The 14485-nt window shown below is 41.9% G+C and overlaps 1 protein-coding gene across 3 annotated transcripts in view; it reads left to right on the plus strand.

Annotated features, from left to right (window-relative positions):
- Nucleotides 1-13753, plus strand: part of LOC144678900 (nuclear receptor subfamily 1 group D member 2-like) — a 29557-nt gene extending 15804 nt beyond the window's left edge. For 2 of the 3 annotated variants that reach the window (XM_078538960.1, XM_078538959.1), the window contains 5 exons: nucleotides 3828-3972; nucleotides 4128-4687; nucleotides 4865-5050; nucleotides 7371-7581; nucleotides 12785-13753. In XM_078538960.1, the coding sequence (XP_078395086.1) occupies nucleotides 3828-3972; nucleotides 4128-4687; nucleotides 4865-5050; nucleotides 7371-7581; nucleotides 12785-12981 (1299 nt within the window). In that variant the 3' untranslated portion in view covers nucleotides 12982-13753. The remainder of the gene's footprint in view (nucleotides 1-3827; nucleotides 3973-4127; nucleotides 4688-4864; nucleotides 5051-7370; nucleotides 7582-12784) is intronic. The other variant, XM_078538961.1, reaches the window with a different exon arrangement.
- Nucleotides 13754-14485: the final 732 nt, after the last annotated feature.

The raw sequence follows: 14485 nt of genomic DNA on the forward strand, positions 1-14485 counted from the left end.
TTTCTTCCACTAGCTGCAAGCTCGAGCAAGCCTTCTAGCTGCTTTTCCAATACAAACTGAGATAGAGCCCCACCCGCACGCTACCCAATGAATAATGAAGTTAGTATTTTCTCTGTTGAAGCGTAGACATAACTGACTAATATTCATTTCGTTTGGCTCTTCCCACTTAGTGAGTTGCAGCCTACACAAGACTAAATCTCAACTGTCTCTGTCTGTTCCCAAACTGAACTCCTTGCTTCTGTCAGCAAACACACACATATAAATTAAACAAAAGAACCTTCCAACCAAGGCTCCACCCTGAGCCACTATCTCAATGGCAACTCAGTGGCATGCTTTGGGATAGTTCAAATAGAATTTCAAACAAATTATTTTACCTTCAACACAGGTCTTTGATTCTGTAACCCATATGAATAATTTGTATTGTTATGGAGTTTTATGACCCTTTCTCCAGACTCCCTCACTCCATTACAAGCTTAGAGATGGATCATTCATTGTTCAGGTTTTTCACTATCAACTCTGACCTTGCAAGACAGGTTATTTTTTGAGTGTAATAAACCTAGGCTTGTTTGAGTTGCATTTACATCAGTTATTTTTTACCAGTTTCTCAACCAGATGCCCCCATTTTTCTACAGTTGAAACTTTTGTTCCTGAAACTAAAAGTTATATTTCAAAACGTGAATGTTGAACTAGATTTTTTGCAACCGGGGGAAACGAAAGACATACATTTATATAGTGCTTTTCATGATATGAAGCATTCTTGTGCTTTAATGAAATAAGTTTGTTTTCCCTCACCTTCAAGTGGATTAGAACATTTGCAGCATGTAATGTGTGTCTAATGCCATTTCCATTGCATTTGTGCAGTGTCATTGTGAGACATGTACATTAAACTATCCCTGGAGCATTCTTTGATTTACATCAGCAATCCTATAATCTCCTTACCGTGTGAATGCATGCCAGAATAATAATTCACAGATTGTGGTGAACTTTGTTGTGTGATTCTCATCAGCCAAAGTGGAATATTGTATGGTATAATTAGGAGCTGAACTAAGAATCATAGAAATAAAGCACAGGAAGATATCATCTGGCTCATTGTGCCTGTTCTGGTGCCAGACCTTCAAATGAAACTTCTACTCTAATCCCATTTCCTCGTTCTTCCTTTTCAAATATACTTGTCAGTTTTTTTTTTAAATGCTATAGCTTCTGCTTTAACAGCTATTTGCAGTAAATTATTTCCATGTTTTAATCTTCTTTGTGAAAAAAAATCTTCAAACTTTCCTCTTCATTCTTTTAATTATAATTTTGAGTTGAAGCCTTCTTGGTATAAATTCGCAAACCAGCAGAAACTATCTTTTACTATTTACTCTCAGATACTTCTGGAAACCTTTATTAGACTCTACCTTTAACTTTCTCTGATCTGGTAAGGAAAGCCCAATTTTTTTTTGTTTTGAGTTTTTCTAAATAACTAAAACTTGTCAGGAAATCTTCACTATATCCTTTCCACGGCTCTTAATATCTAACTTGTGTGGAATGTACAGAACTATACAAAATACTGATCATGTGGTCTGACCAATATCTTGTACAAATTCTTCATCTATGTCCTATGTATAAAACCTAGATTCCTATTATTTTTGGTGTGGCTTTTCTATCTGCTCTTTGACGTTTTAAGACCTGTGTATCTGCAGAGACCTGATAACCAATTTGACAACTATGGCTTTGACACTTTCATAAGGATCTTTATAGAATAGTTTGTTTATTATACACACCAAGCTTGATTATCAGGCTTGTTTTTTTTTTAAAATGTGAAAGATATAAATATGAATGAAAATCGTAAGAGATGAAAGCAAATCTACTTCAGAGGTAAGTTTGCGAGGTTAAGTTTTGAGAAGAAACTTAGTGCAGAAAGGGACAATAGTTCATGTGGAAGTCTCAGCTAATATTTGTGAATGAAGTTAACCTCATGTCCTGATTTCCTTAAGACAATTCTGAAATGGTTTAGTTTTATATGGATGATTATGGTTAACATAAGTTGTTCAAATTCGTATTTAACCAGGCTGCAATGATTTTGTTGAACATGTTCTGTGCTTTCCAGCTCTGAAATATGGGGTAGTAGCCATACTAACTTAACCTTTAACAAACACCAAAGCAGTACTGTGTGATTTTGGGCACTTGTTTAATGAAGAAAAGAAAAATCACAGTGGTGTAGTGAAATATAGAGGATAACTAGCAAAAGTTCTTAATTTGTGGTTAGCATAATAATTCCCTCATATCTAAGAGAGGAGAATGGGGTTAATAAAAAACCAAAATGAGTTAAAATTCTAATGCGCTTCTGGTACCTGTAGCATTTCTTCTTTTGCAGTTTGGTGGTGCCATTATTCTGTAGTGTTTTCCATAGTATCAATTCCTACCACTTGGCACCATAGTAAAATTGAAAGACTAAAATAACTGGTTTTGGTACAGCACCTGGTTCTGCAACATGATAGGGCAGTGTAGAACATGAGGGAAAGCAATTAAAAATAGGGTGACCGCATTTTCTAAATCGAATCCAGGGACACATTGCCCGGCACTTATCCGCACATTCCAGGGCTTCGAAACATGGTCTGAACTGGCTCCTGGAACATTCACATGGCCCAGCTCTAGCTCATTAGTCTGGTCAACAATGATCCCTCTTCACTGGGACATTTTAGTTCCAGCACCATTTTCTCTTCAGCCATATTCACAGAAAAAACGCACGCAATACAGGGATTATCGTGGATTCTGTCAGGGTGCTTGGGAACTGGGGGTGGTTGTGGAGTATGTGCACTGGCCATAGAGCATGATCTCTGCATAAATTAAAGCCCCTCAGTAAGTCCACCACTTCTGTTTGAAAACAGGAATTTTAGAATTCACCACGCTGTATGGCCCTGCCTAGTTTATTGACCGACAACAAGGCGCTGGGGTTTGCATGGCTCCTGGTTTGAACCTGGCTGGCCATTAATTGTTAGGGTTGTCATTTGGGGATGAGTTTCATGAGCTGGCTATTCTTCCAGTGACATTATTTACCCATAGACACAGTACCTCATTCTGGGACGATCCCCAGAAAATGGGGTTGTCTTAATTTAAAATAGAATTTACGAGCTGACATAATCATTTGAAAACACTTCTTAAAATTTACCTTGTAGAGGGTCAGCTCTTCCAGCACAGGTCCCAGAGTTAATGGATCCATTTTTTAACAAGCAAACCAACATATTTTGTCCAAATGATCACACAGATAAATACATCAGCAAACATACTGTTTTCAATGGATATATGCAAAAAGCATTTGCAGAGATGGATTTTCTCATTGCAGATGCTTTACTTCCCCTAATTTGACATTTTAGAATCCAGTAATTTTTGTGAGTGTATACTTGTAGATCTTTAGTTAGGAAAGCTTGTTGTCTTGTAAGTTGTTAATTAATTCTACTGGAGGATAGTTTTTGTGGAGAAAATTGTTTCTTTACTGTTAGTGATGTATGTGAGAAATTCTTATTTTGAAGCTGGTAACCCTAGATGTGAAACATTTGTCCTATTATTTTCTCTGGTGTTTGCCACTCCAGGTGTGCAACGTTTCGCAAATGTTTGTTCCATGTTTGTCAAATCACTACGTTACAGAAAAATATTATGCAGCTTAAGGTACCTCTCTATGTACTTCGTACCATTAGCAACTTGGCTTAAAGCAACACAAACTGACTAACATTGCAGGCTGTCTAGCACTAAAGGTTTGGACAACCACGGCTACAGGCCGCCTAGTGTGGCTTTCTTTTTCTTTTTAATTTGGATTAACTAGAATATCCTTCATCTCAACTTTGCAGGGCTTCTTCAGAAGGAGCATTCAGCAGAATATCCAGTACAAGAAGTGCCTGAAAAATGAAAACTGTTCCATAATGAGGATGAATAGGAATCGGTGTCAACAGTGTCGCTTTAAGAAGTGCCTGGCTGTGGGCATGTCCCGAGATGGTGAGTCCTGTTGCAGATTGGAACAATCTTATTCTGTAAATACTGCAATGCATAACTCAGATGTTGCTGTTTTCCTAAATGTTGGAAGGTGAATTTGCGATTGAGCTTGTTTGTTCCACTATCATGTTGGAAACCTTTGGTATATTCTTTTACAGCTGTTCGATTTGGACGCATTCCTAAGCGTGAGAAGCAGAGAATGTTGATCGAAATGCAAAGCGCAATGAAAAACATGATGAATAACCAGCTGAATGGCTACCTGCAGACTAAAATATTACAAGATGAGACCTCTTCCCCACAACTGCAGCCTGAGAGACCTCAAAGCGTTGAAGATGATGTGATTGGTAGGGTGACCAAAGCCCATAAGGAAACTTTCTTCTGTACCCAAGATAATCCAGACAAAATGCTGGAAGCCATACAGTTCCAGAACAGAGAAAGTCTTCAGAAAAACAATGATGATAATTGGATGATTGGCTGCCCTACAAACGGAGTTAATGGAATCCACTGTTTTAACAATGCAAACCAGCCCAAAGTCTGGAATACAAATAAGATTAATAACCATATATTTTGTCCAAATAGCGACACAGATAGATTCATAAGCAGGCATTGTTGTACTGTTTCCAATGGATATACGCAAAATGCATTTGCAGAGGGTGGATTTTCTCAAAGCAGCACCACACATGATCATTCTTGGACCACAGAAAGGAGAATGCATCTGGTAAATGTGCCATCTATACTGAGAAAAGGGTCGTACTTTTTTTTAAAAATGATTGACTATTGGAATGTTTGATCATTTGAAAGTTCTATGTTAACGTCAAATAATAAGAAAAAAATTTGTAAGTTAAAGCTTCTATTTCTGATTTTCACACTAAATCTTGGTGGTTGTTTTGGCTAGGTGTGCCCGATGAGTATGTCTCCCTATGTAAACCCTGATAAATCAGAGCAGGAAATCTGGGAAGAATTCTCCATGAGTTTTACACCTGCAGTTAGAGAGGTGGTGGAATTTGCAAAACGTATTCCAGGATTCAAAGATTTATCGCAACATGATCAAGTTAGCTTGCTTAAAGCTGGAACGTTTGAGGTATGTACAGAAGATTTTCAAAATTTCCAAATATTTTGTAGTTGTCTAGGCACAGGAGGATCAGAAATTGTGTTAATTCAGCAGTAGTAAATAGTCTTTGGCCGGGATTTTTCAGTCCCATCCCGGGCGGGACCCGCCGTGGGCGAGGCAGTGCTTCAGCCAGAAGTCCATTGACTTGCGGCGGGACCGGATGATCCACAAAAGGGCAGAGTTTGGTTCCTGGAGTACTGAGCTAACCGCCCTCAGTGGGTGCGGAAAATCCCGCCCATAGCATTTTGACTAAAATAAAATGCAGTATATCTGTTTCACGTTTCTTCATCATTCTGTTGAAGCCAATGACTGACGAGTGGATAATCTTCATGTGCGAGCCAGAGTGTGTTAGGCTGTTTGATTATTGTAGGACAAAGGTGAGAACAAGAGCGAAGCATGATCCTGACCTTGCCCTTTTGAATAGGAGCAGCTGGATAAAGGGATGCTGTGTCCCATTGTCATTCCACTGAGGGCGGTTAGCTCAGCGCTCCAGGAACCAAACTCTGCCCTTCTGTGGATTGTGTGGTTCAGTATAAAGGCCAGTGTACATTTCTCCAGAATTTCCATTTGTAATTTTAGACAGGTAGGACCAGAAATTCTGCTGGGATAGGAGAGCAGAGCTTTGGCAGATCACTCAAAGAGGAGAAAGCAGATTCTTCCAAAACTCATCCCCATATAAAACAGATAGGAGCTTTTTGGAGGAGGTGGTGACCGTGTCTTCCACCCATCCCTACCTCCAAAGTCTGCTTTGCAGTGTGACTGGGAAAATTCCAGACTACCTTGAGAATTCTGCTCCTGAATGTTTACTCTAGGCCCAATGAAAATCACAGCAGCTGAAAGTTGACTTCTGTTGCCTGCCAAGTAAAGATCTGTCTCAATAGCCATGGGTAGCGGGGTGAAGGTCCCACTACATTGCTCCTTCCAGCAGCAGAGTAGGGATCCAGAATTTCAGGGCCATACTCTTTCTACTGTGATGGTAAAGTAAATGAGTGGGTTTTGTGTATCATGTTGCTCAGCACTATCCCAACTTGAGCGTCCACATACTGTTGATAAATTTGCAGCATTTGGCTAATGTCCTGCACCATGTGGTAATTCCTAAGTGAAAGGTCAGGTTGTGTTCAGGCAACTTTGTTAGGATGTGTTTATATTACATTGCAGTTAAGACTAGAAATAAGAATTAACAATCCATTTGCTAATAAGGCTGGAGCTGGATGTGGCTGTGAAAAAGTAAACCCCAGGGACCCCCTCTATAATATGTTTCTTTCCCATGTCTGGAAACCAATGGTGAGAAAATGACTTCCACCCTCAAAGCTTTAGTGAGTCTGAACTGAAAGAATCTAGAATTGCTGGGTCGATCTTGACCAATTTTATAGGGAACCTTTTGGGTGAAACAATAGTTTTCATCAGTCAATTTGAGACATGAATATTTGCATCTTTGTTTAATAATGATTAGATTTTTTTGGATGGGGAAACATTGGGCTGAATTTTCCCAGCCATGTAGATGGGGAGAAGCCAGGAAAATGTGATTGACTTGTCTTGGGCTGGTTCTGCGACATGTTCCTGCCTTTGTGCGCTTTTCCCAGAGGCAGGATCTTAGCCGTGACGTCGACATGTCCAGCAGCAGCAGGTAGCCAATTAGGGCACTTAATATGACAGTTAGCTCCTATTGTGGAATTGGATTGAAATTGTTCTGGCAGCATATGCCCCCCATTGTTGTAAGGAGCCCAAAAATAGAACGGAGGTGGCTGCACAGCAAGAGGTCCAAGCCTTGAATGAGGCTTTTTATTAAGTTGCTGGCATTAAATTGCAATGCTCAGGGCTTCCCAAGCAGAAGACAGACTGCATCAGCCACTTCATGGAGACTGATGTCTCCACTAATGTAATTGTTAGTATAGTGACAGTTGCTACAATCATACTCATGGTGCCGCTGCTTCTGCTGGCCCCTCAAGCCACATGCACACTGAGGGCAGCTGGTGGCCCTCCCCATGGGCCTTGTTGAACAGACTTCCTGATGTTGGAACCCGACCACTGTCCTCAATTGGACGGGACTCCGTGAGGCAGCTTCCTAAATGGCTGCTTCGGGAAGATCATGTCTTACATCTTGTCACAGCCATTTTTGGGTTTCTGACCTGGAATTGAGGCCAGCATTAGGATTGCAACTTGCATGGGAAAATTCAGCCCACTGAAACTAATTTTTGAAACCTTTTTTCATAATGTAACAGTTCAATAATGTTATATCCACAATCTTTGAATGATGTGCTGATTGAATACTGGTTTCTGTCATTGGCAGGTGTTAATGGTACGCTTTGCTGCTTTATTTGATGTACATGAGCGTACAGTCACATTTCTTAGTGGAAAGAGTTACGGCATGGAAGAGCTGCAGTTACTGGGGGCCGGTGATTTGTTGATCTCCATGTTTGAGTTTAGTGAGAAGCTTAGTGCCCTGCAGCTCAGTGAGGAGGAGATGAGCTTATTCACAGCAGTTGTCCTGGTTTCTGCTGGTAAGAGAAGCTGCTATAATTGTGTTTTTTCATTATTGTTATGATTATTATTATTGGTATCCATTGGTCTGAGGAGATGATGACTGTACCCAGGGCGTATGTCACTTCTGTATTGAACATTGTCATTGTTGTTGAGGCCGTTTTGTGAGTGGCAATCCCTTCTGCAGCTTGCACAGATCAGTAGTGTTGGCCTGTGTTTGACTGATGTTTTTTCCTTGCAGCGGGCTCTCTTTTCCACCATCTGGTCATTTCTTTTGTCCTCTGTTTTTTCCACACCCATCATGACGTTCATCTCCAGGTGCTCCTGTCAGCAGCGAGGACTTCCCACGTACCGACTCCGATCCCTGTCAACTTGAAGTCTCGCTTGCAGACATCCTTGTATCGCAGATGTGGGCAACCCTGTTGGTCTCATACCGATAGCAAGCTCGCCATAGAGTGTGTCTTTGGGGGTTTAGCTGTCATCCATTCAGCCCACATGATGCAGCCAGAGCAGTTCTCGCTGACTCGAGGGGCAAAATGCTGGGTTGCCTGCATACTGGTGCATACACTATATATAAGTGCCACTTTTATGTGGAAAAAATTTATTTTTCCGGTTGTGTGAATTATAAATAATTTGAAAAATAAAAGAAGTCCACAAGATGTGTTGGGTATCTTTTTTTTAATTAATTCATGGGATGTGGGCTTCGCTGGCTGGGCCAGCATTTATTACCCATCTCTCGTTGCCCTTGAGAAGTTGGCGGTGAGCTGCCTTCTTGAACCACTGCAGTCCATGTGGTGTAGGTATACAGTGCTATTAGGAAGGGAGTTTCTGGATTTTGACCCAGCGACAGTGAAGGAACGGCGACATATTTCCAAGTCAGGATGGTGAGTGACTTGAAGGGGAACTTCCAGGTGGTGGTGTTCCCATGTATTTGCTGCCCTTGTCCTTCTAGATGGTAGTGGTCGTGGGTTTGGAAGGTGCTGTCTAAGGAGCCTTGGTGAATTCCTGCTGTACACCTTGTAGATGGTACACACTGCTGCCACTGTGCGTCGGCGGTGGAGGGAGTGAATGTTTGTGGGTGTGGTGCCAATCAAGTGGGCTGCTTTGTCCTGGATGGTGTCAAGCTTCTTGAGTGTTGTGGGAGCTGCACTCATCCAGGCAAGTGGGGGCTATTCCATCACACTCCTGACTTGTGCCTTGTGGATGGTGGACAGGCTTTGGGGAGTCAGGAGGTGGGTTACTTGTCGCAAGATTCCTAGCCTCTGATCTGCTCTTGTAGCCACAGTATTTATATAGCTAGTCCAGTTCAGTTTCTCGTCAATGGTAACCCCCAGTATGTTGATAGTGGGGGATTCAGGTAATGCCATTGAACATCAAGGGGTGATGGTTGGATTCTCTCTTGTTGGAGATGGTCACTGCCTGACAGTTGTGTGGTGCGAATGTTAATTGCCACTTGTCAGCCCAAGCCTGGATATTGTCCAAGTCTTGTTGCATTTGGACATGGACTGCATGAAACCCTCAAAAAAAGTATTAATGTAGTAATAATTGTGATGCTGTCATTCCTTTGACCCTTTGGATCCCTTGTTGCTTTGCAATTCAGAGCTAAATAGGATAGCCCCTGAAAACAGATGTGGGGATAGCGATGTGTGATTAACCCATGCCCACAATTACAATGCAGGCATGCCAACTTCATGCTACCCATTCACGAGAATGATCTCTGCATCCAACCAGCACTGACCATGCTGTTCATTGACTGTACGCATCAGCAAGGGCGAATATAGTAAATGCTAGCACCACTTAAAGCTAGCCTGTTCTCCTTAACTAGCCTGCACCTCTTAAGAGGGAGGTGCATTGTGACTGGAGCAGTTTCTGGGAATTGAAGAGAATCTGGAATCTGACCTGGGAAAGAGTGAGGAATGGCACAGCAGGGGAGGGAGGGGGTTCCAAAGTTTTCTGAATCTGCACAGGTCGTCTCTGGGGACGGCTGGAAAGGAGAGATGGTCTGCGTCCAAAGTGGAGAAGGAAGCCATTGAGACGGAGTCAAAAAGCAGTGGAAGCAGATAAACATGGAGGTCATTGGGAGAAATCGAGCCCCAAGAATCTGGATGCAGTGCTGCAAGAGGTTCAGTGACCTCACACAAGTGGTCAAGGTCTGTGGATGCCATCTTCTAATGTGACATGCTACCAACTACACCATTATAATCAATCGCTGCTGACATCACCACACTCCTGTCACCTACCAACAATCTCTATCAGGCATGCCTCATAACATTCATATGTTTCACCTCACCAGAGGAGATGGTGCTGACCTTTACTAGGATGCCCATTGCTTAAGCTGTGACCAAAGGCAGGGCTGAAACCATGAAGGGTGATGGTATCGTCATACATAATCCTTCTTTAGACTTCAAGTTGACTGGGTTCAGAGTCCATGCATGGGAAGTCCTCGCTGCTGACCACAGTACCTGGAGACAAACATCATCTCCTTCATCCCATATTTCCTTATGATTTATAAGCTGTCATTAGTGTAGATATGTCCCTCTTACTTTCCCCCTCCTTCCCCCAGCATAACCTTACCCTTGTGCCTTTCGCCTTTCATATACCCAAGAGAGGAACGCCAAGAAGAAAGTGATGATGAAAACACAGTGCCAGCACATGATTTTTACAGCTACCAGCTCAGATATTGACACCGCTCATACCTTTGAGGATGAATGGGAGGTGGGATCTGCACATGGTGCGACACTGGGCACAAGAGTGCAAGGATAGCAAAGGTGCCAGCTTGTTGGAGGGATAGATTATTTACAAATCCTACAGGCAGCCTACAGAAGAACACTGATGGGTGGGCACAATGAAATGCTTAGTGAATTGGGAAGCCTGCAGTCAATGTCAAGGAGCATGGAGGAGTCCAGCACCAACTTAGCATAGGGCTTTGCGCCAAGTTGGAGCCCATTCTTTCCAGCGTGGAAGCTAAGCCCAACTCCTTTTGCACACTTGTGGACCCAATCATGTTGCAGCATCTGATGGCCTGTGTCCCAGCTTCCAGTGCAACACAAAGAGTAACCACTCAAATTCTGACTGCTGCTAAGAAGCTCAGACTACTACCATCAGGGCTGTGTATTACAGTATGAAAAGGGATTTGCGGGGTGTCATTAGCAGTACAGCAATTCGTCCTCCACAGAGCATAAACCTGCTGTTCCCTCCCAAGAAGACGTCATTCATCCTCCCACTCCTGCCATTCACCAGTGCCCTTGCTGTTGCCTGTTAGCCAGTCAGCCCAAAAAGTTGCTGCCCATGCCCAAACGGTGCAATCCGCAGCCAGGCCTTCTATGGCCAAGGCCATCTACATTCTCCTGCACTGATAGTCAGCAGCCTTCCTCCAGCTGTGCTGCAGCCACAATCGTAGCACTGCTCTGGAGAAATTGTACAGGTAAAAGCACATGAACAAAAGGCAGTAAGGCAATACACAAGAGTGATTAGTTGACTCCTGCGTGCAATATGGCATGATTTGGTTTGTAACGTTTATTTTGTGGTGGCTTTTATTTTTGCGTTGTGGTCCATGACAGAGGGTGGGTATGGTACGGGACTTTTTTTTTGACTGAGGAATTGGAGTTAAGGCTGCTTGTATCAAACTTGGATGAGTTCTTTATGAACAGTGCAGGCAGAAAGGGCCAGGTACGTTGCCTTTCTTCCTTTTCTTCTTCATACACTTTCTGCCCCTCCACCTCATGCTCCTGCTCATTAGCTGCCTTATAGCTGATGACAAGAAATGTTCCCTCATGATGAAGAGATGGTGCAACACAAATCTTAACACCTACTCTGTTGAGTACTGCAGTGCTTCTCCAGAGCAGTCCAAGCAGCAGAAGCATTGTTTAGGTGTGCCACTGCTGTGCTCTATCAGATCATGTGGCAGCTTAGCTTTCATTGTATGCATGCTGCGCGTGTGTGTGCGTCATGCATAATAGTCACCAGCTACTTGGTCATCAGATAGCCCTTGTCATCCGTTGGCCATCCTTTGGTTTGCCATGACAGCTAAAATGAAGATGGCATTGCAAGCTGTCACAGAATGAAGGTGTCATGACTGCTGCTAGGATATCAGGTAATGACCTATACGATTTGCTGCCTGTGGTCACACACTAACTGGATGTTGAGAGAATGAAATCCTTTTCAGTTCTAGTATATAGCAGAGTTGACTTGCGGTGCCTGCAGAGCAATATGTGCACATCCTGCGCCACTAGGAAGTCTAGCTCACTTCACTGTTTCTCTCTGACGAAAGAAATTGAAATGTAGTTACCTGTCATTGAGTGGAGAGCATCGATGACCTTCCTTAGGCAACAATGGATGGAAAACTCTAGAATGTTGCACATATTTTCGGCTCCAGCTTGGAAAGAGCCAGAGCATAAAAGTTTATTGCCATCATTACCCAGGCAAGAGAAGTGTTCACTTCCATGAAGACGCCTTCATTGAAATCTGTCAACTGCTACAGCCTCAACTTCAGCCACAGAGCAGGCCAAGGACTACGTTGCATTATTCCTTGCAGGGGTTCAGCTAGGAGAAATGATCCCTGAACACCCTGGGCAAATACGGCCTCCTGCTGTGAACCTTTCTCTCCCCTCCTCCTTCGTCTTCTAGCAGCTTGTCCCACTCTGCCTGGCTCCTTTCCATTCTCCAAGACATGCTTTATTCCAAAAGGAATGCCTGCTAATGCACCCATGTTTGGAAGCAACTCATTCTGAAAAAGCCCTTCAGCACCTGCTACACCACGCCCTGTAGACTTTTGCAACTTGAAAGAACTATGGAAAGTGCCAAACACTTTTATTTTGTTACTACAGTTCTACGTCAATCAGCAATGAACGTATCTAGTAGTTGATAATCCCTTTAAATAGCACTGGTGGGAGGTCCATCCTGCTGCTGAATGCCTGTTGCACCCTGATGTCATGATCTGTCTGCAGTGCATACTTAAGGTGGATGTGCATGTGCTAACTTTTGCACCAGTATGGCATCTGGCATGATTCAACCCACGCCCACGGATGCTATTTTGGAGCTCTAAGGGCACTTATGCCCTAGAAACAGGTGGTAACGAGCCCAATTTCTCACCATATCTATTTTGCGTTGTAGTAAGGCAGATAATGTGCTCATTTCTAGTCATTAAAATCAAAATATAGATGAACTAACTTGTAGAAACACCTATAATCTAACATTGATTTTATTTAATTCTTTTCTCTCTAGATCGCTCAGGAATAGAAAATGTTAACTCAGTGGAGCAATTGCAGGAAACTCTAATTCGGGCGCTCAGAACCTTAATTATGAAAAATCATCCAAATGAATCCTCCATCTTTACAAAGCTCCTATTGAAATTACCTGACCTACGTTCTCTTAACAATATGCATTCCGAAGAATTGTTGGCCTTTAAAATATACCCTTAAATTTATGAATGTGTTCTCCAACTTTTGTTTCTATTCTGTTGTATATTTTGTGAACAAGTATGCATATTTATGTATATATAAAGTGCATTTTTCTCCTGCGTTATTTTTCAGCTACAAAGGGAGTAATATAATCAAAGATTGAAAACTAGAAGTATACAGAAGATATTAATTAAAATATATTTTGAGATTTTAACTTGTATGTAACTTGAGACTATTGAATATGTATAGATATGACTCAATGTTTACATTTCACCCTTAAAGCTGATTTAGAAATTATGGCTCCACTTTAAAGTGAAAATCTTATGGATTTTTTACTTTAGAGCTTTAACATTATAAGATCCTGTTCTATCATGCTGTGCCTTAATATCAGTGGGACAATAAGAGCACAGCTTAAGGAACCTGGACTGCATCCATAACTAACTTCCTGTCCCATTTAAAAAGACCAGTTTTGCAACAGCCTGGCAGTAACTTGTGGAGTCTGTGATCAATGTCCAGTTCTCTTCCTGATGCTTCAGTTTTTTTAAATCACCAAATTGAAGCACTTGAGCAAAATGTTGCACCTAGCATGTCTGTATGTCTTATCTTTGTTAGCTGCAGCTGCAGCATCCATTGATAGCTAATCTACGTATAATGCAACCGTTATTGTACCTGCGTAACATTTTAAAGTTTAATATTGTCCTTCTGGATTGACTACTATAAAATGTGCTTTTTAAATTTGTATTATTATTTTTGAATGTGAATCGTTGCAGTAAAGTAATGGTTTGAAATGCGATGCACTTTCTTTTATTCTTGTCTGTGTATTGTATAGAGTGTCAGTTTGGTACTAGAAGTTTCTGTTGTGCAATGGTGCATGCAATTTCTTTTAAAGCTTTGCACCATTGTGTAATTCAGTAGTGAATCTTTCCATTGCCCAGAATTAACTGATAGCTTGCTAATGACTCCATGCCAACTTAAGTATGTCATTGGCGCATCAACTGCTTCTCTACGTAACTCTCAGCTTCTAAAGTGCTCAACAAAAATGTAGCCCAAAAGTTATTTTTTTATTTTGTACTCATATAAGAGAATGTGAAATTTCTCTTTAGTGAAGTTTTGATAATTTTTGTTCCTCCCTACCCCAGACTGAGTAAATTAAACTGCAGTGTTCTGCTGCAATGTTCATAAACTCAAACATAAGCTTTTGAGGTCTCTTGGTACAGTCCTTTTTTAAAGACCTCCCTTTTAAGATACTTTTTAAAAAGGTGGTGCAGGCAGAGCAGCTGATGTGCTTATTTCACATGAAAACTATTATCTCAGCAATTTATCCTGATCTGAAAGCATTGTCGTACTGTACCTAATGGGTTACTCACCATTTGGTACATCATCCTAGCAGGTTATTGGCTGCCAAAGTGGGATTGGAAAGAAGAAATGCTCATATTACCCAATGGCTACATGTGTATTCTCAGCTGGGATTATTGGACAATGATCAGGTGTGGATATATTGTTATCCCCTTCCCTTACCATGGGG

This window comes from Cetorhinus maximus, chromosome 3 (assembly GCF_964194155.1).
Source record: "Cetorhinus maximus chromosome 3, sCetMax3.hap1.1, whole genome shotgun sequence".
Lineage (NCBI taxonomy): Eukaryota > Metazoa > Chordata > Chondrichthyes > Lamniformes > Cetorhinidae > Cetorhinus > Cetorhinus maximus.